Source organism: Aspergillus heteromorphus, assembly GCF_003184545.1.
Source record: "Aspergillus heteromorphus CBS 117.55 chromosome Unknown BO70scaffold_3, whole genome shotgun sequence".
In the NCBI taxonomy this organism is placed as follows: domain Eukaryota; kingdom Fungi; phylum Ascomycota; class Eurotiomycetes; order Eurotiales; family Aspergillaceae; genus Aspergillus; species Aspergillus heteromorphus.
This window is the reverse complement of record NW_020290408.1, coordinates 281,259-306,541: the sequence shown is the minus strand read 5'-3', so window position 1 is coordinate 306,541 and position 25,283 is coordinate 281,259. Positions and strand designations below refer to the sequence as shown.

General features: G+C 55.6%; 6 protein-coding genes across 6 annotated transcripts; 3 read left to right on the top strand and 3 right to left on the bottom strand.

The window, feature by feature from the left end:
* Nucleotides 1–30: 30 nt before the first annotated feature.
* Nucleotides 31–3,514, bottom strand: BO70DRAFT_393019 (uncharacterized protein; the record flags this gene model as incomplete). The annotated part of the gene is made up of 17 exons (XM_025546322.1): nt 31–498; nt 591–654; nt 723–757; nt 855–930; nt 1,044–1,217; nt 1,272–1,300; nt 1,410–1,424; nt 1,492–1,510; nt 1,569–1,653; nt 1,720–1,768; nt 1,831–1,851; nt 1,924–1,966; nt 2,033–2,120; nt 2,254–2,534; nt 2,594–3,148; nt 3,200–3,337; nt 3,396–3,514. The coding sequence occupies 17 exons, from the start codon at nt 3,512–3,514 to the stop codon at nt 31–33; spliced, it is 2,259 nt and encodes a 752-aa protein (XP_025402646.1).
* A 954-nt stretch (nt 3,515–4,468) lies between these two features.
* BO70DRAFT_358844 (ubiquitin-binding serine/threonine protein kinase VPS15) lies at nt 4,469–9,625 on the top strand. The gene is made up of 3 exons (XM_025542391.1): nt 4,469–4,796; nt 4,853–4,973; nt 5,023–9,625. Exons 1-3 carry the CDS (start codon nt 4,583–4,585, stop codon nt 9,518–9,520), a joined length of 4,833 nt encoding a protein of 1,610 aa, XP_025402645.1. The 5' UTR covers nt 4,469–4,582; the 3' UTR covers nt 9,521–9,625.
* A 3,610-nt stretch (nt 9,626–13,235) lies between these two features.
* BO70DRAFT_358842 (uncharacterized protein) lies at nt 13,236–13,775 on the bottom strand. Its single transcript, XM_025542390.1, has one exon. The coding sequence runs from the start codon at nt 13,658–13,660 to the stop codon at nt 13,316–13,318; it is 345 nt and encodes a 114-aa protein (XP_025402644.1). The 5' UTR covers nt 13,661–13,775; the 3' UTR covers nt 13,236–13,315.
* Nucleotides 13,776–15,422: 1,647 nt separating this feature from the next.
* BO70DRAFT_129325 (DENN (AEX-3) domain protein) lies at nt 15,423–18,549 on the top strand. Its single transcript, XM_025538011.1, has 3 exons — nt 15,423–15,973; nt 16,030–17,286; nt 17,349–18,549. Exons 1-3 carry the CDS (start codon nt 15,593–15,595, stop codon nt 18,444–18,446), a joined length of 2,736 nt encoding a protein of 911 aa, XP_025402643.1. The 5' UTR covers nt 15,423–15,592; the 3' UTR covers nt 18,447–18,549.
* Nucleotides 18,550–19,454: 905 nt separating this feature from the next.
* BO70DRAFT_358839 (SDR family NAD(P)-dependent oxidoreductase) lies at nt 19,455–21,264 on the bottom strand. Its single transcript, XM_025542389.1, has 4 exons — nt 20,917–21,264; nt 20,757–20,788; nt 20,287–20,617; nt 19,455–20,095 (listed from the first exon to the last, which is right to left on the bottom strand). The coding sequence occupies exons 1-4, from the start codon at nt 21,039–21,041 to the stop codon at nt 19,639–19,641; spliced, it is 945 nt and encodes a 314-aa protein (XP_025402642.1). The 5' UTR covers nt 21,042–21,264; the 3' UTR covers nt 19,455–19,638.
* A 276-nt stretch (nt 21,265–21,540) lies between these two features.
* BO70DRAFT_329908 (TBC domain-containing protein) lies at nt 21,541–25,283 on the top strand (the record flags this gene model as incomplete). Its single annotated transcript, XM_025540801.1, has 1 exon — nt 21,541–25,283. The coding sequence occupies exon 1, from the start codon at nt 21,911–21,913 to the stop codon at nt 25,280–25,282; it is 3,372 nt and encodes a 1,123-aa protein (XP_025402641.1). The 5' UTR covers nt 21,541–21,910.

Sequence of the window (25,283 nt, the reverse complement as noted above, 5' to 3'; positions counted from 1 at the left end):
TGCTCGCATCCGTTGTCAGCACCCTGGTTATTATTGGTTTCGACGGTGAACGGCCATCGTAGAAGCCACTCGCTCCACTTGGGTGCGCAGCCGTTCCACTTCGTCGATCACATCCGCGATGTCAGCGCGCCCGGCCTGCCCCGAGCTTGGTCCGCGCGCTTCGGATTGCTGTGCCGGGTTAGACCGTTCCTTGAGCCTACCAGATCCCATTCCCACGGCGCGCCCATCAAATGCGGAGGCATGGAGCGGGGCATGGTGCGTGGAGAAAGGAAACCCCGTCGGGATCGAGGACGTCGGACGACTGCTCCCTCCGGTGGTGGCCGTGGGGGGAAATTGGCTATTGTGCCGGGATACATAGCGGCGGCTAGACTCGTAGGCCCAGATCAGTGCAACAAATGGGAGGTGTGTTGCCCGGAGCAGAATGATGCGCACCCGGCGGATGTGCTCTGCAGGGAGGAAGAGCCTCATGGGGCGGATACAAAGGAGGGGGATGAGATTCTGTCGCAGAGTCATACCAGCTGTCAGCCGCGCAGTCCGGTCATGCAGGGCCACTCACAGGGCCGCGGACCTCATGGGGTCGGGAGACTGACCAGGGGGGGCATGAAGTACGTTAGTCGTCTGGAATTACTACTCTCCAGGACGTAGATGGACAGCCTATTTTCGGCATCGGACCTCGTCAGCGGAAAGCCATAGGGCCGGAGAAGCGATAGCAGGGCACCCACTGGAAAAGATATTCTTCGCGGGCATGGGCCATAACCTGGAACGGGGGAAGGGTTGGGTCGACACATTAGCCTTAGCACGGCCGACGGACGTATCGGGACAGGACTGGGCCCCGCATTCTGGGACGGACGTACCCCTTCCAGACTCATGCTCATGAGACTGACCAACGATGAGATCAACAGAAGGTTGGTCATGGACACGAAAATCAACCTGTCAGCGAGAACCCATCAGCCACCATCGAGTATTCTCTAGTTGTTTTTGTTGCTGTTGCTGTTGCTGTTGCGCGACAGAACGATCGTCTGGACGCTCAAAACGAGCCCTACGCCGCGTCCGATTGGCGCCACGAGTCGCCGGCGTCAAAACGGGCTTTCAGCAGCACCGTCGTAGCTCCGACGCATTGCCCCTCCTTTCCATCCCCCGAATCAGGGAATGAAGCGATGAGGGGATGGCTCAACATGGATGGGATAGGGCAGCTGGGGCTGCCAACGTGATCGAAGCTGTATGCGACCGACACATCCCACGGGCCTGTGGCGCAGCATAGGGAGACTCACATCAAACCGTAGCCGAAGATCGGGGAAATCTAAGAATTAGCGCGTCAGTCAACTTCACTCGAGAGCCAACCGATCCTGCAAAACCCTTGGCAATTGGAATTTTGACTGCATGGCGGCCGCGGGTTGCATTAGACTTACTTCCTGAGCGATGTCCTATGCCAATCATTTCAGCCACCGTCAGTTTGAAGAACACATGCCACCAAAAACAGGAGCAACGCACGAAGCCCAGCACGTTCGATCTGCCTCGTCCGGTCAGTCCAAAGAGCGGTCGGTACCAGGGGATTTTCACCGCCATACCCGAAGAACACCTTCACCAAAAGCCACGACATTTGCCGGAGAGAGAGGCGGTCACGAGCGAGCATGGTGAATGTGGTCAGGAACCCTGCAGGGGCATGCCCACCGTCAGATTGCACTCCCCCCAATCGCATGCGTCATTGGGGTCACCCACCAAGATACAGCACTACCACCACGGGCATGAACCGGAAAAACGCCTTTGTCTAGACCACCTTATCAGCTCATCGCCACCTGCCACACTCGGGCTGAGCAGAGAGAACTGTACCATTTCCTTGAGGACAGGGATCTATGCGTGGAATCTGTCAGTTTGTATTCCAGAACAGGGTTCTTCCGCGGCGCGACTGCAGGGGCGGCATACCAGACTTCCGAAATAAGAGTTCAAGCTGACAAGGGAGAAGATCCTGTTCAGCTCTCGTGTCAGAATTTGAAACAAGTATCAGTGGTCTGATCGCAGGGATCTCTGTCACCTTGGAACCAGAAACAGCGCCTCAAGCGATAGTATATCGAAAGACAAGTCTGTTATTACATCACTGTGCCTCGCCAGACCGATGATCCCTGGATGTCCGTTAGTCAATGAGCGCTATCAATCCGACGCGACATATGGCGCATGCGCTCAGCTGCGCAGAGTCGGTCGAGCTGAATGGGCTGAACAGGGACGAGGCAGATTCGCGGAGACGGGGTGACTCACGGACGATAACAAAGGCAAGTCCCGTGCCAATAATGCCCATATTCCAAGCACTCCAGAAGTCCATCTGGTAAAAGAGCATCCCGGCATCAGCCATTCCACTAACTTCGTCATAGGCAAAGGCCGCAATCCAGATGTACATCAGGGTCTCAAATATCCCGATCCCAGTGGGTTTTCTCTCGACCAAGACTGCGTAATAGAGAAATAAAAAGGAGCCAAAGAAAGCGGCTTCAAAGGCCTTCCGATACACCGGTACTCTCAACCGGGAATAAGGATCTGCCGTTCTACATTGTGTAGAGATCAGCATCTGACAGAAGTCCAAATGGTGTACGGGACACGTTACCTCTTGTTGAAGAATTGGGGCCTCTTTTTTGATTTCACGCTAAGAGAGTCCCAGAACACGATTTCCCCCTTCCAAATGTTGTCAATCACCTTCTGAACCACCTTCTGGCTGAGGAATCTCTTCGCATGAGCAATAGCTGCAATTTCCAGAGCATTCAATCCAAAGAACATCGAGAGTCTCTCCAGCTCGTATGCATCACTTGCAGAAGCGTTTGATCCCGGATCATTGATATCGACGGAACTTCCGGCGCGCCTCTTGCCACCGAAGAAACGATACAAGGAGGACGACGAACTCACCAATAAAGGGGTTCTCTCTCCTTCCTCTTGGTAGGCATCGCCGGTTGAGACCCCAAACCCAGAGGTGCCTCTTTCCGCTTGGGCAATACTAATACCACCCTGTACGGGAACTTTGAGCTCCCCGAGGAGGAATTCGATAGTCTCCCGTTGATCAATATGGCAGAGAAACTGCCAGGCAACGTACTCACACGCATATCCTCGGCTCTCGTTCAGGCCCCAGTCGTTCTCTGCGGCATTGTTGAATTGCCACTTTAAGATCCTGCGGCAGGTTTAGTGAGACGAAGCGCCGAACCAGTGAGGTTTCACTCACATCAAAGCAACAATGACATATGGATTGTGCGAATTCTCAGCCAAGGAGAACAGGAGCTGTCGTAGAGTTTGGCCTTGAGGGGAAAACCTCAGTTCTTCAAAGGTGCATGCGACATCATTGATGGCGAGGACCATGTAACTAAGTGATGGCAGTCAGTCCACGTAGGCTAGCCGGTAGGAGGTTGCGCCCGCCGTACTTATGCAGCTTTCGAACCACGTCCACCAGGGGGTCATTGTCGTCTATGATGGGCACCTCAAATGGGGCCTGTTCAGCTGCAATCGAGGAGGTGGATGACTCCAACCTTAGGGAAGCCATGTGGCGACAAAGGCGTGAGAGCTGGTCAACCTGGTCAGGGGGGTTAACGAAACATGATTCTTGTAAGACGCGACCGGGAGGAGAGACCTCACAATAAAGGAGCCACTCGCGAGCTTGTTCCTGACGAACCTGCGAGATCTTCCGGGAAATTTTATGGTTGGGTTGAGGGTTGATGATTTGTCGGTGAGCAGCAGCGTTCCCCAGATGATACTAACTTGTTCCAGGGCTAGTAACGGGTACCCGCTAGGTAGAGAAAGTCAAGGTAGTACTCCGTACTTGGTAGATAGAGAGAGCAGGGAGACAGGCTTCAGGGGAACATGAGGATGGACAGGGGTTTATCGAGAGAGGGAAAGCATGGCGAGATTCGCACACCGGATTAAGTCAATGGGCCCCTCTTCGGCGCCGTCTCTACTAATCTCGAGCGTGATTGAGTAGGGAGGTCGCTGAATGGGCTGCGGGTAAACACCAGCTAGCTGTACAGCTGCGAGTGGGTAGAAGCAAGTACAAAGTGGGTGGGACTTATCGGGGCGATCCCCAAATCTTTCCTGTTCTGCCGGTCGGGGGGGCCTTGTCCGCTCACTGATTGGGCGCCGCCTTCGGGCATCCAGTACGGGAGGCGATTGCAGCCAGCAAGGCAGGCATTCATCGATCGCCAACACATCGCGAAAGCATCAGGCAGAGCAGAAGATGTGGGTCTACAACAGCTGTTGTCTCCGGGGAGAGGATTCGTAAACAAACTCCATCATCACTTGGGTAGACCATACATTCTCCACACAGGATAGCTACATGTTTGCAGTTTACACAGTATTCGCCTCCCAGGCAGCCATCCTCACCGCCCTGGAATTCATCATGTGACCGATAGCGGCCTTATCGGCCCCCTCCAGGAATCCCGACGCGTTGACGCACCTCGTTGTGCGACATCCACAACCATCGCTTTGCCAACATCGATTCCCGGTGGTTTCAACGTCGGCAAGCTGTTCGGCGCGTGGCTCATACCAGAGCCGATCCGTTCTGCGAAGTGCGACCTCCATCTGTGTCCATTTTATGAGATGAAGGCGCCTCGACACCATGGGCCAAGGCTATTCCCTCACCACCCTGTCCGCGGGCTCGGCTGGGATCGATGTTCCCGAGCTCTCGGATCTGGTGTATGAGAAGTCTATGGGGGGCGGCAGGTTCATGAAGAGCATTCGGGCAAGACAACACAATGGTCTCGTTTTCGTGAAGGTGATTATGAAGCCTTATCCCAGCATGAAGCTGGAGCCATATATCAAAGCTATCGTCCGTGAGTTCTGCCGTTCTCCTCGCGAGCTCAGGGGGGCGCTCTAACACCGCAGTCAGGGGAACGCAGGCTACTCTCCGAAGTCCCAAACGCGTTGAGCTACCAGAGGATCCTAGAAACCAGCACTGGTGGTTATCTTGTCCGTCAATGCCTCCACAGCTCTCTCTATGACCGAATGAGGTATGTACCGCAACCAGGGCCCCAGGAACACATTCCTAATCTGGTATAGCACCCGGCCGTTTCCTGAGGATATTGAGAAGAAATGGATCGCCTTTCAGCTGCTCTGTGCGCTGCGAGACTGTCACTCGCTGGACGTCTTCCACGGTGATATCAAGACCGAGAACGTCCTGGTCACCTCGTGGAACTGGCTCTATCTCTCCGATTTCTCGTCTTCGTTCAAGCCGACCTTCCTCCCGGAAGACAACCCCGCCGATTTCTCCTTCTACTTTGACACGTCGGGACGTCGAACCTGCTATCTAGCGCCGGAAAGGTTCCTGGTGGCGGGTGAAGAACCAGGGAGTAGGCACGTCAACTGGGCGATGGACATATTTAGCGCCGGCTGTGTGATTGCGGAGCTCTTTTTGGAGTCACCAATTTTCACTTTGAGCCAGATCTACAAGTACCGCAAGGGCGAATACAGTCCGGAACACAGCCAGCTTGCCAAGATCGAGGACCCGGAGATCCGTGCATTGATCCTTCATATGATTCAGCTGGAACCAGAGTCGAGATACTCAGCTGAAGAGTATTTGAACTTCTGGAAGAACAAGGCGTTCCCCGACTACTTCTACAGCTTTCTACACCAGTACATGTCTCTTATGACGGATCCGTCGTCCGGCAGGGCGCAGGTCGAAGCCGAATCAGCGAACAGAGGGGAGGCCGACGAGCGGATAGAACGGGTATTCTATGACTTCGATAAGATATCCTACTTTTTGGGTGCCTCCCCCCGGGTCTTGCGGGATGGCTCCAGTCGTACCTCCTGCAGGCTCACGGGCAACACGTTTCCTGTCCAACTGGATCTACCACAGTACGGACAGCCAACGCCGAAGGGACAGTCTGAGCCAGACGATGGCGTGCTGGTCTTTTTGACGCTAGTGGTTACCAATCTGCGCAACACTTCCAAGTCGTCTGCCAGAATCAAAGCTTGCGATATTCTTCTTGCCTTTGCCGAGAGGCTATCGGATGAGGCGAAGCTAGATCGCATTCTCCCATACATAATGATCCTTTTGAACGACCGTACAGACTCGGTCAAGGTTGCCGCTATACGTGCTCTTGCGCAGCTACTGGAAATGGTCCGCGTCGTCTCGCCGGTCAATGCATATCTGTTTTCCGAATACATCTTCCCGAGGTTGCAGCCGTTCATTCCCAACTCCAACTCAAATCCGAGCCCACTGGTCCGGGCTGCATATGCATCTTGCATCGCATCTTTGGCACAGTCTTCGCTCCGGTTCTTGGACATGATTCAGGCATTGCGCTCTGACACCCGTCTGCCCGCTCTAATACCAGCTGGATCCGAACCCCGGTGGACTGAGGATGCTACGTATCATAACCTTTATGATGTTGCGAGAGTTGACCTTCTGGAGTATTTTGAAAATCATACCAAGGCTCTGTTGACAGACAGCGACGCTTCTGTGCGTCGCGCGTTTCTGGGTTCTGTGTCCGACCTTTGTGTATTCTTTGGCAATCTCAAGACCAGTGAGGTAGTCCTGAGCCATCTGAACACGTATTTGAACGACCGGGACTGGATATTGAAATGTGCTTTCTTTGAGGCTGTCATTGGTGTTGCGACTTATGTCGGAAGCACAAGCTTGGAGCAGTACATTCTACCCTTGATGGTCCAGTCGATGACTGACCCGGAGGAGTTTGTTGTCGAAAGAGTCCTTCGATCACTGGCCGCGATGGCGGATCTTGGCCTTTTCCAGCGGTCGACTACCTGGGATCTCCTTCACATCGCCGTCCGCTTCCTCGTGCACCCGAACTCTTGGATCCGCGAGGCAGCTGTTCATTTTGTCGTCAACTCCACCAAATTCCTCTCCGTGGCTGATAAATACTCCATTCTCACACCTCTGGTCCAACCGTTTGTCATAGCTAATATATTTGATTTCTCGGAAGGAGAAATGCTCGATGCGCTTAAGAGGCCGCTTTCAAGGGGAGTATACGATCTGGCATTTGTTTGGATGTCCAAGGTAGAGAAAGGTGTTTTCTGGAAAGCAGCAAGTGGTGACGGAATCTTTAGTCTGAGTGGGACTGACAGCGCTCTCTCCAAAGTAGGACAGAAGGTCCCCAGTCAGAGCTTGCAGCCCAGGAATGAAGAGGACGAACAGTGGATCACCCGACTGAGGAATATGGGAATGAACTCTGAGGACGAGCTGAAACTTCTGGCCCTCCGGGAATATATTTGGAGAGTGGCGATGCGCCAGCCAAAGGAAATTGACGGCGGAGCATCCACGTTGAATAATGTGATTTCTCTGATGCAGCATGAAGTGACCCCTCAGACTGTATTCTTTGACAAGACTCAAAATATCAAGCCGAGCAGGAATTCTGTGGGTAAGCCTGAGAATGATCGGACGGATGAGCGGAAACCATCCACCATTACAGATGCCTTGCTTGATGCTTCCACTACAATCGATAACAGGCCTGAGTCTCGTCGAAAGCACATGCGCTCAAGAAGTCAGATGCAGAAAGAAATGGCGGCCGCAGGGCTGTCGATACCACGACCAAGTGCCCTAGACAACCTCCGAGCGGAACGATCACCTGTATCGTCACCAATCGCATCGTCCCCAAGTGCCGCTCCGGGCTCCCGGCCCTTGTCGCCGCCCGGTTCGGATACCGACCGTCGCGGTTTAGGTGGCACGGAGAGCCCTGGACAAGAGAGCTCTTCGACACCCACAGATGCGGAGAATCCAGCCCTGAAGAAGTTGGGCTCCGGGGTTCAGAGAAAATCCAGCGCTATGAGCCTACTCAACCGCAAGGATTCCGCCAAGGCGTATGCAGAGACTGGCACAAGCTCGGCCAACGCCTTCGGTAAGGTTGATGTCCCCTCGCAACGGACAGAGGGGTCATCGCCTCCTTCTCCTGGCTCGCGTGAGAGAAATGTCGTCGAGCCCGGACCGCATCAGTACCATGCCAATCACTCTTATGCAGGCCACGATCCTGTTGTCCTCAAGCTCCTCGATTCCGTGTTTGCAGAAAACTACCCCACTGACTTCTTCGATCTTGGGCCTTATGTCAAAGAGATAGACACCAGAAAGCCAATTCCGAAAGCCAGCGGGAACGAGCCAGACAAGGTCTGGAAGCCGACCGGGGGCCTTGTCGCCGCTTTTGGAGAGCATAGCGCTGCTGTCAACCGCGTGGTAGTGTCGCCAGACCATACATTTTTCGTCACGGCCTCGGACGACGGCACTGTCAAGGTCTGGGACACCACTCGTCTTGAGAAGAATCTGACCCCGAGGTGTCGTCAAAGCTACCGACACTCCACCGAAGCCAAAGTGAAGGCATTGACTTTCGTCGAAAACACCCACACGTTCGTCAGCGGCGCAAATGACGGCAGCATTCATGCCGTCAAGGTGGACTACGGCCCAGCTCGATACGGAAAGCTTCAGCTCGTGCGCGCATATCAACTGCCGACGGCTGAAGATGGAACGGTCGAGTACCCTGTCTGGATGGAGCATTTCCGGGTGGAAGCACAATCCACATTACTCATCGCTACCAACACCTGCCGCATAGTGGCACTGGATATGAAAACCATGCTCCCGGCGTATACTTTACAAAACCCCGTTCACCACGGGACACCGACCACTTTCTGCTGTGACCGAAAGCACAACTGGCTCCTGGTCGGGACTACCCACGGCATCCTTGATCTTTGGGACCTCCGCTTCCGCGTGCGACTGAAAGCCTGGGGTCTTTCCGGGTCGGGTGCCATCCATCGACTCCAAGTCCACCCGACCAAGGGGCGTGGGCGATGGGTGTGCGTCTCCTGCAGCGGCAGCCACGGCAACGAGATTACCGTCTGGGATATCGAGAAAGTCCGATGCCGCGAGGTATACCGGGCGGACTCCCCTGGCGTTGGCACCGTCTCGAACGGCGGACAGCCCAGCACCGGCATCGACAGTAACAAAACCAAGCCAACCTACATGAGTCTCAAGGACTACGAAGCTTGGCACGTCGAGGGCAGCCGACCAGAAGGAATGCTCAGCCGGTTCGCGATGGAAGGACTGGCGTCCGGGCCCGCCGATCACCCGTCCGGACCATCCCCGTCCGGCACTCCTGCAGGAATCTGCGCCTTCGCGGTTGGGTTCGACTCCCCGGACGACGGTCGGGACAACAGCACTCGCTGCGGATTCATCGTGTCGGGGGGTTGCGACCGCAAAGTCCGCTTCTGGGACCTGGCGCGACCGGAGCTATCGTCCATCGTCAGCGGGCTGGACGTCGTCACCGACGGCGGCCTCACCGGGAAGCCGCGGTACGAACTCGCTCAGCCCGGTCCGTCTCTCCTGGTCACCACTGAGCATCTCCCCGGCTCGTCATCCGCCCCCGTGCCGGCCAATAAGCGGGCTGCTTCCAAAAAGGGCCCCAGTGGCCGTCTCCCCCGGAGCACGGTCATCAGCCTCCAGCAGCAGCAGTTGCTGAAAAGCCACCTCGATTTCATCCAGGATGTCGCGTTGCTTCGAGCCCCGTACGGCATGGTCGTGAGTGTCGACCGAGCGGGCATGGTGTATGTTTTCCAATGAATGGCCAGAGTTGTGTGTATGATATGATAAGAAAGCGCCTACCCAATACCTACCTACCCACCTGCCTATTTACCTAGTACAATAGCATCGTCCAGTGAATGTGTCAGATAATAGATAATATGATCGACCTGACTCGCAACGTTCCTCGCCTTACCGTATATGACCTGTCCTATCGGGGATACTACCGAAGTAGACGTTTTCCGACCTACTAGACAGGTAGGTAAACTGGGTACTTCCGTCGTGTAGAGAAGAAGTAAAAACCTATACAGACACGGGACGCACAGCCCCGTTCGACCGAACAATAATATATTTCCCAGGCCGTAGACTGTGGACATGAGATATCGGCAACTGCCATTTTTTCTTCCAAGGCCCAGTCAGGAGTAGTAGCTACAGTCCCACAAATGATATACCTTGGGTATTATTCTCTGTGTGTGTCCTTACTGACTCACTGCATTCCGCTCCTCCCCTCCCAGAGTCAGAGACTTCCCAACTATATACAAAGAACTCCAAAGTACTAGCATCTCAACCCCACCATATCCGTACCAACCCACGCATCTATTGGGCGATTCGCACCTGGATATAAATCACTAACCAACTCCAGTAAGGAGTAATTGCCGTACAGTGTCCAGTCATAATATATACCCCCCCCCTCCCTCCACTCCCCGCTTCATATCCGCCCCGTCCTCTGGAATCCGAATCTGAAACCAACGCCGCCAAATTGACGGGAACAAAGGCTTAGCAAGATTTGATCTAACCAACTCAATCCAACCCAATTAAATCGAACCAAATTAGCTTAGCCAACGGAAGTGCAGCTAAAGGAACAGTGTGGCTGATTCACCGTTAGGCGAGGCTGGTTTAATTTCAGTTAGAGATGCTGTCAGGGTTTTCCTGCCTTACTATCCGGAAGGAATTCGAGCGGGGAGCAGGCAGGGGGGGGCTCTTTTGTCTCAGTCCCAGATCTCGGTTGTCTTCCGTTTGTCAGTCAGTTGGTTAGTTATATAGTACGGAGTACACATGAATATACCAAATTTTCTAAGCTTTCTTTCTAAACTAGATGGATAGACAGTTATCAGTTCCCACCTCCCACCATAAGATATCCATCCATCCATCATCTAGATAGCTACCTTGGCTACTTAGTTATCTACGTCCTAGCTACAAATCTAGCTACTGTGGACCCCCCTTTCCCCAAGCCCTGAACATCCTACCGTCAACGAACATGAAACACCCGGCCTGCAAACGATCGACACCGATTAATTGCCCAGAATATATTGATATTAGCAGTATATTAACGAATCTTGCGAACCTTCCAACTTAGAACAATTATATAGTGAGTGCAAGTCTTAAATACAGGGAGGGAACCGAGTCGGCGTCCACGGACCTCTTATCTATCCATCTGTTTATTTATTGAATACCTACCCAGCATTTGGGTGGTGCTAAATCTGATACCTGGACTAGCTGGATATAGATAATGAGTGGTTTGACGGGATGGGCTGCGGATGGGATTGCTTGGCGGTGTTGGGTTGGGTTGGGTGAGACTTCTGGTTTTTGAGGTTGGATTTGAGATCCCGGGATTAGTACTGTATATAGCTGGCTGGCTACACAGTAGATATATCGATACATGCCTACATAGGGGAGGGAGTCTAGATACATAGGTATGTAGGTAGGTAACACAGCAGCCGTAAACGAATAAATATCTCTCCGGTGATGTTGATGCAAGCAAATGAGTAAGGGAGGGGAGGCAAATACTCCGTACAGCACAGTACGCACGTTCAGCCGTCAATTTCCCCTCGGGGGCCAGGGTTTGGCGGAAATATGTACCGAGGGAGATACACAGTAAGTTAGTTTAGCTGGAGTGGGTTTGCTGTGCTTGTTGTGCGTTTGTTGTGTGTGTGTGTGTGCCGTGTTGACTGTGGGCTTTGCTTGCCGGAGCGGAGCGGAGCTTACCTGGGCTGGCTGGGCTGGGTATCTAGGACTAGGCTGAGCTGAAAGAGAAGAGGAGCCCGCGTCAACGATCTCCATATGTTGACTCCATTATACTTCATTCTACGGAGTACTCCGGGCTCCATAGTTAAGTGGCGGTGGACGGTGGTAGGTGGTTCGTTCTTATACCAGCTTGATTTGTGTTGGTCTCGGTGGTCGGTAAGGTGCGTGCTATGCATAAAGGCACACTCCACAGGTGCTGCTAGTATTGTAGTGAGTATAGTCCAAACTACAGACACAGTAGACTACTCCTACAACATTCAACATCACCGAAAGATGACCCAAACATGAGTACTTACCTAGACGACTACTAGTATGTTAAGTTGAAGACAGATTAACGCTCGGACAGTTTGATAGGTCACACGTCGCAAGTCAACTGAAAGTCTGAAAGAACCGCTGGAACGGTACCTGACGGTACCTGACGGTCCCTGAGGAGGACCCGGTGGTGTGCCGGTGGTGACCCGGTGCTTGACCCAGCGGTTTGGAAGCGCGGTACGGTCAGATCGGTACCAGGGCGAACCGTGGACGGGCAAACCGCGGTAGTTACAGATGGTGCTGACTCTCAAAGCTCCATCCGGCTCCAGCTGCAGGGCCACAAGCCAGTAGGGCACACAACTGGGGTCCCTTCGCCGTTCCATGTACAGTATCTAGTGGCAGTGGTGGTTTTGCTTTTGCTGCTGCGGTTCTTTGTTGAGGGTCTGTCCCCTCTCTCGCCACCTCGCTTCTTTTCGCTTCTCGAATTGTACGCAGCTCCGTGTAAGAACTTGCGGTGAGGGGTTTGCCTTCTGTCTGCCTCCGCGGATCTGGCAGTCTGCTCTCTGCTCTGCTCCATCAGAAGAGTACGATTTGCAGCGAACTATCCCATGGTCTACACGACAGTTACCAGATGGGGTTATGGACGTGTGCGCAGCAGATGGCCAGCGGACGGGTCGAATCCCGATCCCTTCAATCACGGGCGCGCATCAGGGCCGGAGATCTAGATCGGCTCCTGCATGATGGTGCATGCACTGTATCTGATTTTCCCGGACTGCCGAGGAGGGTTCTGGTTTGAGATGGACCGGTTGGACGAGTGTCAGGGACCTCAGGGCAAATGTCGGACTGACTCGATCGGTGGATCCGACCCAGTTGCGGGCGAGCGACAAACGCGTCGCTTGCCGGTCTGATGGGGCGTCTAACGATCTGGAGAGTGTCAACCGGAATTATAATCTGCAGCTGCGGAGGACTAGTAGATGCCAATGCTCTGCAGTCACAGTGAGCAGTCAACAGAGAAGGACCTCGTCGATTCGTTGGGGCCGGAGACACGGAAGAGGAAGAAGAAGAAGAAGAAGAGAAGAAGAACAAAATTCCAAAATGACACTAAGGGAAAATCCACAGCTGTATTCCGTACCAGCAAATTTCCTGAGGTGGTAACTACTCCGTACTGTGTACCTAGCCAGGTATGTAGCAGAAATCTGAGATCCGAGTTGAATGACCAGGCCAGGATGGTCTCATTGAGCTCTTCATGCGACTTGAGCCGCTCTAGGAGAATTTTCTGCTTGGGACGTGGTTAGCAATGCATGTCTCTTGTGTCGAGCGAGCCCCTCGCTGCCCGCCGCATCTCGACATACACCGGGCCACTCATGGCGGCGGGCTACAGCCGAAACGGTTACAGTTCCCCCAGGGTGAAGAGGCTTAATGCCCGATGTCTGAGTGTAATAAGATAATGATCTTCCTTGCGCAGGGAGGGATGGCTGATCTGGCGTTAACCCGAACAGTCGGAGTATCGAGTTTGTAGCGGTAGGGTTCAAACAGCGTAGAGCACTCGATAGTTGGTGTCTATCTACACTTTGCAGTACTCCGTCGATAGTACGTGGATTCGGCTAGGCGATGTTCGACTTGAGACATCCAGCAGTCGATACCTCCTCGATACTCGATACATGATCGCCTCGCGATAGTTCGCCGTTCGCCAGTGCCGGATGGAAGGAGGTACGGCAGAGAGACCGCAATCTCCCATCCCGGACGGTGTCTTAGTCCCGTAGACCCCTGGTATTGATAAGCGTAGTCCACAGGCGGACCGTTTCCTCCCCCTCCTGCTATAATTATCGAGCCGGAGATTATTACGACGCTCGAAAGGGGCAGCGCACAAAGCAAGCATAATAGTGTTGTCCGACGTGTCCGCATCAGCGGAGGGCCTTCGTACTACACCCGGTGCAGATAGCCCTGCAGGGGAACACGACCTGACAGCTGGGAACAAAGACGGGCAATCTCGTAGGAAATCGAAGGGAAGGAGGCGTGCATCTTAGCTCGGTTTTGAAGCCATGTCTGGTGGCTCGGTATCAGACAGGGCCGGGGTCCGACCGTCCTATACGGGGGATAGACTCTCCAGGACTCTTAAGAATAGGACCGATAGGACCAGGCACCGCCAGCACTAAGGCGCTCTAACTTTCGACTGAACCTTGCCCTTGCTGTCCTCGCCTCGGCCGGCTTTTGCTTTTGGGGACTCGATTTTAGGTTTGTTTTGCAGAGGCGCTGCGCCGTTCTCCCCCAGCCAGCGCGTTGTGAATCCGCCTCCTGAAAGATCCATTCTCGCGTGGTGGGAAGAAAGACTTCCGGGCCGTCCGTTTCTGCTAGCGATGGATGGGTAGATACGGTAGGCAGATAATAGTATTGAGTGTTATTATGGTCCAAAACAGGGATTTCCGGATGTCTTGGTGCTAGCCTGTTGCATGGTCAGACTCTTAGATTAACGGTGATGTTAGTGGTTAGTTGGCCAGTCCCCATTATTCTTTTCTCTCTCCCCCAGCCAGTGGTACCGTCCCGTCCTGGGTGGTTGTCGTACTACTTTGGTCGCAGAAGCTCGAAGCTTCTTCCCCGCACGGGCGCAAGGACTGGCAGGTTGCAGGAGGGCAGGAGGAAGTACTACGACAGTTGCAGGCTTGCAGCATTCCAGGCTGGGATGTGAACCTTGGACGTACATACAGTATCTAGTGCTGTAGAGAGTAGTAGAGACGGGAGGAGGGGAGGGGATTGGCAAAGCAGCAGCACGAGGCCAACCCGTCCCTGACTAGATTCACTAAGAACTTCTTAGCTTTCTTTTTCCCTCCCCACCCGCGCAGGAACAAGTTGCTTTTCCAACATCCTCCGCAAAGCCGGTACCCCGTATGGTAACGGGTGTGTTTTGTATTGTGTAATATTCAGTGTCAACTCCATGCAAACTGCTCCTCAACTGCCAGAAATTGAGTGAACCAATTCCATCATCTGGACGCCAGATGGATCCATGCACGCCGCCAGACCCAGAATACTAATTACGGGTACCAGAGCTCCCAAATGAGTCTAGTTACCACCGCCGAGTTTCTGAAGCTCCCTGACGGGTATAGTAGTGTAGGTATAGTTGGTCCCCACTGCCTGACCTGACTGCTGCTGTTCCCCCCCCCTTTAGTGGTCACTACTAACTAACTAACTCATACCTTACTCTTCACGGTCAAGATTGACTCCCTGCTGCTGCTGCTTTCTTTCCCTCTCCTCCTTCCTCCCTGCTGGTCTCTCTCCTCCTCTTTTTTTCTCCCTCTTCCCCTCTTCTTCTTCTTCTTCTCTCCTCTTCCTCCCCTCTTCCCTTCCTTTCCCGTCCCCTTCCTGATCCAACTCCTCCCTCCCCCCTCCCTGAGGATCAGGACCGTCCACCTCGACACCACCGCCGCTCAAGGGAAACACACCTCGTTGGATTCTTCCCGATCTGGCATGTGTTGTATAGCATAGACATGCTCCTCAATTGAGTTCGCGCGCAGTCGTTGTGATCGATCCCGTCCGATCCCATCTCCGCGGTGATTCCCTCCTTTGCCACTATCTTATCCCCCCTATTCCGACCACTCTCCTTCTTTTCGCCGCACGCCTTTTCGATTTCTTAGCAGCGCTATATTTCTGTTCCCGACTCCCAAAGCTATTCCTCTTCCTTGGACTTTGACCTCTCCCAGCTTTGTCTCGCTCCATCCAAATCGTCGGAACCAGGGTTCGGATACCGCCCGCGCCCAGAACCGAAAAAGGGAAATAATTACCGATTCGGACTGTACATATAAGATCCGCCCATCCCTCGAAATCCGAGACACCACCGTCACCATGGGCCCATCTCTGAGAGACCACGCCTCCTTCGCCCGTCCCTCCACCCGGGACCGCCCCTCAACTCGCGATCAAGGGGAGAACTCGCTGGTCGTCCCAAGTCGCACCTCCTCGCTTCACTCGCGCATCACGCAACCGATCCCTTCCCAGGCAAACCCTAAACCCGCCCAACGGACCCCCAAGACCCTCACTCATGCCTACATGGTATGCGGCGTGGGCCGGGAGCCCTCCCAGTGGGTTAGGGCTCCCGCCCCGGCGCAGGGAAAGATCGGCCACATGAAGGGAGCCGTGAGTCAGTTCTGGTTACCCGAGATCCTGGGGAGCAGTCCTCGGTTGGAGCAGGATAACGAGATCGCCAAGTCCTTGCACTCGGCCATGAGGGTATGTTTCCTCAACTCTTCCCCCCACGGAAGACCCGTGGAAGCTGACAGTCATAGGCCTGTTTCCCTCACGATGTAGAGATTTGCACCGGCAAGAACCAGCCTCACTGCGTTCACCATGCCTTCGTCCTCCAGCAGGATTCCTCCCACACACTGTACGGTATCGCTTTGCGCGTCTGGTCCCGGGCGGATGATAAGCGTGCGGAGACGATTCGCGAACTCAGAAAGAAGACGGAGCCGGATTTCTACGACAACCCCGAGGAGGTCTACTGGATTCCCTACTGCCTGAGCTTTCTGTCCCGCTACCCTCTCTACGACCTGCTGGGCGACTACCTCCGTGGCATGTGGATTCATTGGAACAAAGCGACCAACCTGTTTCACGCGGAAGAGGTTTCGCGGATCTTGAGTTTCCCTGCGCCTCGCCTGAATGACCTGGTTCGCATCGACATGAAGGACTACGCTCTCTGCTACCAGTTCCCGTCGTCTCCGACCGGCTTCCAGAACTTCCCCTTGTGGCCCCTGTTCACCTGCCTGTCGATTCCCAACGTCGTGGGTGTTGTTGAGGCGGCTGTGTCGCCCACCCGCCGCATTATCTTCGTCAGTCACTACCCGGCCATGCTCACAATGGCCGCCGAAACGATCCGGTACTGCGTGCGCGTCTACGAGTGGAGCGGTCTGTACGTTCCGATGGTGCACGCCCGTCACATCAAGGACCTGGTTCAGGAGCCTGGTCCGTACATTCTCGGTGTCACTGCTGAGTGCCGGACTCTGTTCAACGCCCCGTCGGATGCACTGGTTGTGGACCTGGATCGCAACTTCGTTCTTACGTCGAGCCCGCCGGATGTTCTGACTCCAGGCCAGCGGACCAAGTTCATCAACCGGTTGACCCAAGCCTTGAATGGCGATGTGTCGCCCTCCGGTGTTCCGAACCACCTCCGTTCTGCCTATGCGGGTGGCAAGCTCATCCCCGCCGGGCAGATCATTGTCATGCGCGGCGAAGTTGAGAGCGTCCAAGACCCGTCCTGGTGGAACCAGGATGCCGTGATGGGCGTCATGGACCATGTGTGCGAGAAGCTGGGACGCAACACCGGCATGAAGGCTATCTTTGGTGGCGCTGTGAAGAAGCCTCTCATGACCAAGGTGTCCATGCGCCATCTCAACGAAATTGTGCGTGAGAGGAACCAGTACTCTCGTGATGCCATGGAGGCGTGGCAGGACTTCATCAACCTCAAGGGCCGCATGGACACTGAGTTGAGCAAGGTTACGAAGCGCAACAACTTCTTGGTTGAGGAACTGGAGACCTGGAAGCAGCAGGTTTGTTTTCCCCCGTCACACCCATGTGGCTCCTTAAAGAAGCCAAAACTAACTTCACGCAGTTCCTTAAGTTCCAGGCGTTCGCGGAGCAGCTCACCAAGGAGACCTCCGAGCTCAAGGTCAAGATCGAGAACCACAAGCGCGAGAACCGTCGCCTTACCGGCCTCATCGACCAGCAGAAGGACGATGTGTCTCGCCTCACTCTGCGTCTGTCCGGCACGGAGAAGCAGCGCGATGATGCTCTGGAGGCGTTGGTCCTCCAGCAGGAAATCGCAGAAGAACTCGAGCGCGAGAGGAAGCGTAACCAGAAGGAGCTCTCGTCTATGAAGCATGCGAACTCGTCTCTTTCACGGCAACGAGACGAGGCTCAGCGCGTGGTCTTGCACCTCCGTAGCCTCATCAACGGCCAGACACACCACATGGAACACATTGTTCGCTCGATCGGCAGCTCCGCCGAACTCGCCGACCATGAGGTGGTTGGAGAGACTAAGGAAGTCGAGATCGAGGCAGAGACCCCGAGGAGGGAGTCTGTTCTCTCATCACGACGCTCAAGCGCCAATGTCTCGGGAAGGAGCGTCAGTCGGGATATTGGACCGGACTTGGAGCAGCATCTCATGAACATTGGTAATGGGCACAATCGTCTCGCGCGTCTAAGCATAACTGATGTTGCAGACCGCTATCTGCGTGACAAGACGGATGCGATTTCGGACATCATCCGCAGCATCAGCGATCAGTGCGCCGCCGCGGTGGAGGGCCTTCAGCTCGCTCAGGACGCGGAGGACGATGACCTCGAGAGCACTGGCAAAAGGACTCCCAACGGGCGCCGCCTGACGTCGGGCCATCTGACGCCCGCGGGTAGCGAGATGGGAGACGACAGCCACTCGCTGCATGTCGACCACCGCCACTCCAGTGTGCCTCCCACCCCGGACTTGGTGCACAACCGGTCCAGCACCTCGATGTCGATGGTCAGCAGCTCGACCTTCCCGGAGAGGTCGAGTTTACAGTACGGGCCCGGCGAGTTCCCGACCCGGATTGTCGAGGATCACGACGAGCGTGCCCACGAGACCGATAGTCTTGACGGCCACAGCGAGACGGGCACTCTTTCCAAGCAGGCCAGCGAGGACCTCATGCGGCCCCGATCCTCCCGACTGATGGCGTAATAACCACGATGCAACGCTTGCCTTGCGACGACTTTTTCACGCGACGTCTGCTCCTCCATCATCTTGTCAGAATTCGAGCGAGTTGTGGCCAACCTTCTTGGCATTGGTTTTGGGCTTTGATTTCCGTCCCCCTTCACTCTGTTATTTCTTCTTTTTTTTTTGGAGATTCCCATTTTTGGTCCCCCTTGGGGATTCTACCCGGTGTTTATTTTTCATTCTCGTTTCCATCTTTCGTTTCTCGGGGGCGAACTTTTTTATACGGGACGGCCATGTTGATTGCATCGGTTTCTCTTCTTTCCGTCACACCCCGTCGTTTATACCAACTTCTCCTTCTTGGGGGCCCCTTGGGAGCTTCCTCCGCCTTGTAGTAGACTATTTTTGGCATCCATATCCTGGGCCGACCCCTCATTCACTGGACTTTCCTATCCTGTCACCCACCCTGTTTCCTTTTGTCCATAGCTTCACTCACCCTGTTGCCTCGGGCCGCTTTGAAAGCTGCCGTGCCGTGTTGGAGGCCGCGAGAATCTACCCACGTACCTAGATCGGCCCCCCATCTACCGTGGAGTGAACCCTGTACGGTTGTAAGAATCTAATCTTTTGGTTAAAAACTTCAATTTATGTGTCTTCCATTCCACCCGTAGATCACTAGATCATACATCACGGACAGACTGAGATCCAAGAGTATCTCCAGAACAAGAATAAGAATAAGCGGGGGCAGCATCCTGCGCGACAGGATTCGGTAGGTGTATATGTGGACGAGGAAAATAGACATAATGAGTGAGAATGATACTTGATGCCTGAGCAACTGCCTGCATATGGAACCGATTGCTAGCAACGGAATCACGGTTGTGGTAGATGCGCCCTCTCCTGGCCAGCGACGGCGTCGATATACGTACAGGCAATGCCTCAACTGTCAGGATCCTATCCATGGCGGGCACGTGGCCGGTATAAACCCCCCCCCTCTCCTTCTCTTTCTCTTTCTCCCCGCTCAGCTTCCCCCCCTCGAGTGCAGCGACCCAATGCCCTCAGACCTCGCGCGCGCAACAGTAGTGACCGGAAGCAGACAACATCACTCATCTTCATAGGAATCGAGCCCCAATGAAAAGAGAAAAGCATTAAATCACGATGACCACCACCTGCCCGAGCGCGTGCCCACGCCCAGTCTTACGCTCATCAGCCTCCCCGCTATGCGCTATGCTAACTTGCCCGGCACGAAAGGGTGCCCCGCACTCAGTCCACCACAGACAACCCACGCCTGCCCATTGACATAACTACTCTCATCGCTGCCCAAGAACAGCGCCACGCGCGCGACTTCATCCGCCACGGCACCCCGCTGCAAGGGGTTCAGCTGCCCGATCTTCCGCTCCGTGCCCCGGGCCCGAGCCGCGTCATACATGGCCTGCGTCATCCCCGTCTCAATCACCCCGGGACAGATGGCATTGATGCGCACCCCCGTGCCCGCCATTTGGAACGCACACGACTGCGCGATGGACACCACCGCCGCCTTGGACGCCGAGTAATCCGTCGACCCGGCATTCGCGCGCAGCCCCGCCACCGACGCCGTCGCGATAATCGAGCCGGACGGGTACGGCTTCTCCTTCGAGGTCTGTTTCATTGCGGTCGCTGCGTACTTCGCGGCTAGAAATACACTGGAATCACCAACACACACACACATAATCTGTCCGTTAGCCATGTACACACATTCATTCATTCATCCATTCATTCATTCATTCATTCATTCATTCGTTCGTTCGTTCGTTTGTTCGTTCGTTCGCATTCAAGATATGATAACATCCAGAAAGAAAGAAAAGAGGGATTGGTATTGGGATATCTCTCTCACCTAACGGAATTCGTATTCAACGTCTTCAGGAACTCCGCCCCCGTGACATCGGTGAAGATCCGCGGCTGTCCGATCACCCCCGCGTTCGCGAAGAAGATGTCTAGCCGGCCGTATTTCTGGATCGCGTCCTCAACTACAGCCTTCACGGCTTCTTCGTCCGCCGCGTCGAATTCCCGTATGTGGATATCGACGCCCGGGTACAGGGATTCGATCTCCCGCTTGTGTGTGCCCAGGTGTGTGCCGTCGTAGTCGCAGATGTAGACTGCTTTCGCCCCGTTGTGGGCGTATTGGTGCGCTGTGGCGCGGCCGATGCCCGCGGGGGAGTTGGTTCCTGTATATCATATCCATGATTAATATGTTTGTTTTTTGTTTTTCGTGTTCTTCTTTATTGTTCTATATATATGTAGCTTGGGAATGTTGACGGGCTGGATTATGTTGGGTTCAGGGTTGGTTTGGTTTATGCTGCTTACCAGTCACGATCGCGACTTTGTCCTTGACTCGGCTAAAGTACGCTCATTGTAAGCCTCACTCCCGTAGTAAGCTTCTCTATTCCTCTCATTCATGCTCATGCTCATGCTCATGCTCATACTCATACTAAGCATGAGTTCGGTAATTAGGTCGCTCACTTACGGGCCAACTGAGTCCGGAGCCACATGACGAATGCGGGGAATGTCCTCAAACTTGCCCGCGTCCGGGATACCTTCTACCAGCTGTTGGCTGACGGCTTGGAGACGGCGTTTAGCTGTGCCAGACATGGTCGGTCGGGGTAGATCGAGAGAATGTATAAGTAGTATACTAGACTGTACTTCGTAGCCCGAATGAGAGGATATGTAGCAGAGAGGAGAGGAATGTTAATGTTAATGTAAATTAAGAAAAAGAGGCACTAATTGCAGATTTGCAGATTCGTAGAGATTTTACATTGGACCGAACCCCCTGAGAAAATGGACGAAGGCAGGGCAGAGAGGGAGGCAGCTCGTCTCCCCGCGTGCCAGGAGCTCAACCGCCTCGCGTCCCCTCCCCATGCGGAGAACCGAGACCAGCCGAGGCTGCATTGCCCCGGTCACATGACAGCACCACCGGATGACTCAGCGGCACGAAGATCGCTAGTCCGGTCCCGGCTAGCGCAGACACGGAGCTTACCTCAGCAAGGCGCCAAGTCACATGGGTGCAGCCACACGTCATGGGGGAAGAGCATTCGAGACCCAATTAATGCTCGCAGCCTCACACTGACGAGCACCGACTTCTTTGGTTTCCCTTGTTCGCTTTGTCTGCTTCGGGCTCAAACCTTGCAGCTGGCTAGGCTCGTGCGGGTTTCACTTTCCCAGTTAAAGTTTCAGAACCACTCGGCTTCTTCCGCACAAAACAAACTGTCGCAAAAGAAGCAAACGGCAGCCTTGAAGGGTAGCACGAGCCGACCAGACAGACCAAAGTCAGTCAGTCGGAGAGTCAGTCAGGCAGCCGAGCAGCTACCACCGCCACATACATAAATCCAGGCACGCTGGCCAGGTCCTTTATACTACTTGAAATACTCCCCCCCTCACCTGCCCCTCACCGAGAGCATAATAAGCATACATGAAGGCCGCAGTCCAGTTCTCCTCCAGCTCTGTTCACCGCCCCACGAGAGATGGCGGAGTGCGACACCACAACCACCACCACCACTCCGGATCAACCACCGCATCGGTCCTCTTCGCGGACGTCGTCTTCTTCCCGACGCAGTCAGCAGAAGGCTAAGGCCGCTGCTACTCGAGCCCGCTCCCAGAAACGCCATTCCGCCGCCTCCTCCAATGCCACCACCACCGACCTGACCTCCTTCCCCTCGCTCTCCCCGGACCGCTCTCCCGAAGGGTTTCTGGGCCAACCTGCCCTGAACCGCGCCCTGACAAACGCCCTGCTGGACGGCGAAGCCGGCGATACCACCATCACCACTACCATGGGGGAAGTCGGTCGAGACCGGAGATCCACCCTGGCCAAGCTGACGGGTGGTGGCTCGACGGCGAGTCCCGGTCGGGCGGCGCTGTTTGGGGACTCGGTGCCGATTCGCGATTTCCCGGGCGCATTGCACCTGGCAGACGATGCGCATATTGAGCGGTTGATTGCGAGTACCGGCGCCGCGAAACTCGTCAGGCAATTTGCTCGCGATCTGGCCCAGCGGGACGCGGAGATCTCGGCGCTGCGCCAGCGGGCGGATTCTAGGGAACGCGAGTTGAAGAGGATGCTTCGTGAGGTGTCGGTCTCGAATCAGGATATCGAGCGTCGGTTGTATCAGTTGGAGAATGTCGCGTTGGGTGATGATCCGGGTTTGGATACTGGTGCTGCGGGGAATGCAGAGACTGGGAGCTCTTCGTCTAGTGTGCATGGATTGATGCAGCAGGCTATGATCGACGGCGTGGGATCGCATACCCATGAGGAGGTCCCGGACCCTGCGGCGGCGACTAATGCGCAGGCGACTGTTCGTGGCCCTCAGCGTCTCGATAGTGATGCCCGGTCGGGCACGGATAGTGTTGGGTCTGGAACGAATCGCAAGAGGCATAGCTCGATTCGGAGCTGGCAGGAGTTTATCTTCGGGAATACTGTCGGGAGTCGGAAGACGAGCCGAGCGAGCAGCTTGATGGGTGATGTCGAGGAAGAAGAGACCCAGCGGCAGCGGAATCTCGGCAACCCTTCTGGTCGGAGGAGAGCGCTGGACGACCAGCTATTCCAGCCTCCGGATGGACAAGCTGGGCCTGCGGCGGGGGAGGTTGCTGGGAAGCGTCTTGCGGCGGCATCATCCGGTGGCGATGACGCCAGCACTCATTCGCGCAAGTCATCCAGGTCGTTATCCTCGTGGACGGTGAAGTTGTTTGCCGGGAATACGAAGGAAGACAGTAGCGATAATGACACGCGCGGTAGAGCCTCGTCCGCTAATCGAGGCAGTAGCAAGGGTGTCTCCCCGGCCCTTCCCCCTAACGCCAGAGGGGCTGTTTCAGCTGTGGCGGCTCTGAAACGCATCAATAGCAATGCTAGCATCCACGGCGCGCCGGGACGGCCAAATGGATCTGGCAATATGCCTAAGTCCGCCGGCCAGATCGGCCGCAGACAAGCATCGTCGAGCGTCTCGCAGGGAGCAGGCTCGGAGGCTACGGTTAAAAACGCGACCAACTTGGGACCCGTGGAGATGGATGCCATTCTTCCCCTCGAATCACGGCCCCCCAGCCTTTCGAACTTGTTTAACAACTACCGACCGGACGAGCTGCTGACCGACCGGTTCGGTTTCATTTACGACCAGCGTCGGAAGAAGCGGCAGAGGGAGGCCAAGAACAGTGGAGGCAACAACCGCCTGAGTATCGCGGAGACCCTGAGCAGCCTACGAAGTGAGACCTCGGACGGCGATGACGCCTTGGACTCCCCACGACAGCTACTCTCTGCCGCGGACTCGCAGAGCTCACCCGCATCTGCATCGCCTGAGAACCCCGAAGCGGGCACCGTCGCCCTTCGGAAGTGGCAAGACTATCTGAGGGTGCCTACTGGACCTACGGAGCTGCTGTCACACACGCCATCCGCCGGTCCCATTGTGTCTCTGACCACTGCAGGCGACAACCCTCCGCGTAGCACGGCCGTGGCGGTCGACAAGCGCGGATCCGTCTCCGTCAACTCCAACACCCAGCCATCGGCGTCCACATCGACCGTCGTTGCAGATCGCCCGGAGTTCGCTGGCTCGTCGTCCGACGAGCTCGCCGCGCTGAGCATGGCGGCGAACGAGAACGAGCCCGTCAAACTGCTGCTGGAGCAACTCACCGAGTTGCACGATTTGCTGCAGCGCGATCGCACCGTGCGATGGAACGAATTCCTGCGCAAAGTGCGCGCGGAGCGCCGGAAGGATGGCGAAGCGGCGGCGGCAGCGGCGGCGGCGTCGGACCGGCCGCTGCAATCCGTCGACATGCCCGAGGCGTCGCTGGCGGACGGCGAAGTCGTGGGCATCTCAGGGCTGGGGAACAAGGGCAAGGTCGGCCGCAACAAATGGCGCGAGCTCCGGTCTCTCGTGCTCGGGGGAATCCCCGTCGTGCTCCGGGCCAAGGTCTGGGCCGAATGCAGTGGCGCCTCGTCCATGCGAGTGCCCGGCTACTACGATGACCTGGTGAAGGGCACCGGGGGCGACGACCCCGATCCGTCCGTCGTGGCACAAATCGACATGGACATCAACCGTACCCTCACCGACAACGTCTTCTTCCGCAAGGGCCCCGGCGTCGACAAGCTCAAGGAGGTCCTGCTCGCGTACTCTCGGCGCAACCCGGAGGTGGGCTACTGCCAGGGCATGAACCTCATCGCGGGCTCTCTCCTCCTCATCACCCCGACCGCCGAGGACGCCTTTTGGCTCCTCACCTCCATGATTGAGGTCATCCTGCCCGAGCACTACTACGACCACGGTCTGCTCGCCTCGCGCGCCGACCAGGTCGTCCTCCGCCAGTACATCGGCCAGATCCTGCCCAAGCTGTCCGCCCACCTGGAAAGCCTCGGCGTTGAGCTGGAGGCCCTCACCTTCCAATGGTTCCTTTCCGTCTTCACCGACTGTCTGTCTGCCGAAGCCCTCTACCGCGTCTGGGACGTCGTCCTCTGCCTCAACGTCACCAGCGCCGTCAACACCCCTCCCACTGCTGGCCCCAATGCCCCCTCCTCCACTACTACCCCCGCAACAACCGACCCCAACGACGACCTCACCTCCACCAGCGTCGGCGGCAATGGCGGCGGCAGCACCTTCTTATTCCAGGTCGCCCTCGCCCTCCTCAAGCTCAACGAACAACAACTCCTCACCACCTGCTCCACCCCCGCGGAACTCTACACCTACATCAACCACCAGATGACCAACCATGCCATCAGCATCGACGGGCTGATCCAAGCTAGCGAAGCTCTGCGGAATGTCGTCCGTCGCGAAGATGTCGTCGCTCGTCGTGCTGATGCCCTCCGTGAGATGCAGGAGTTTTCCCGAGGCAGACCGACCTCTTCTGCTGATGACAACTGAG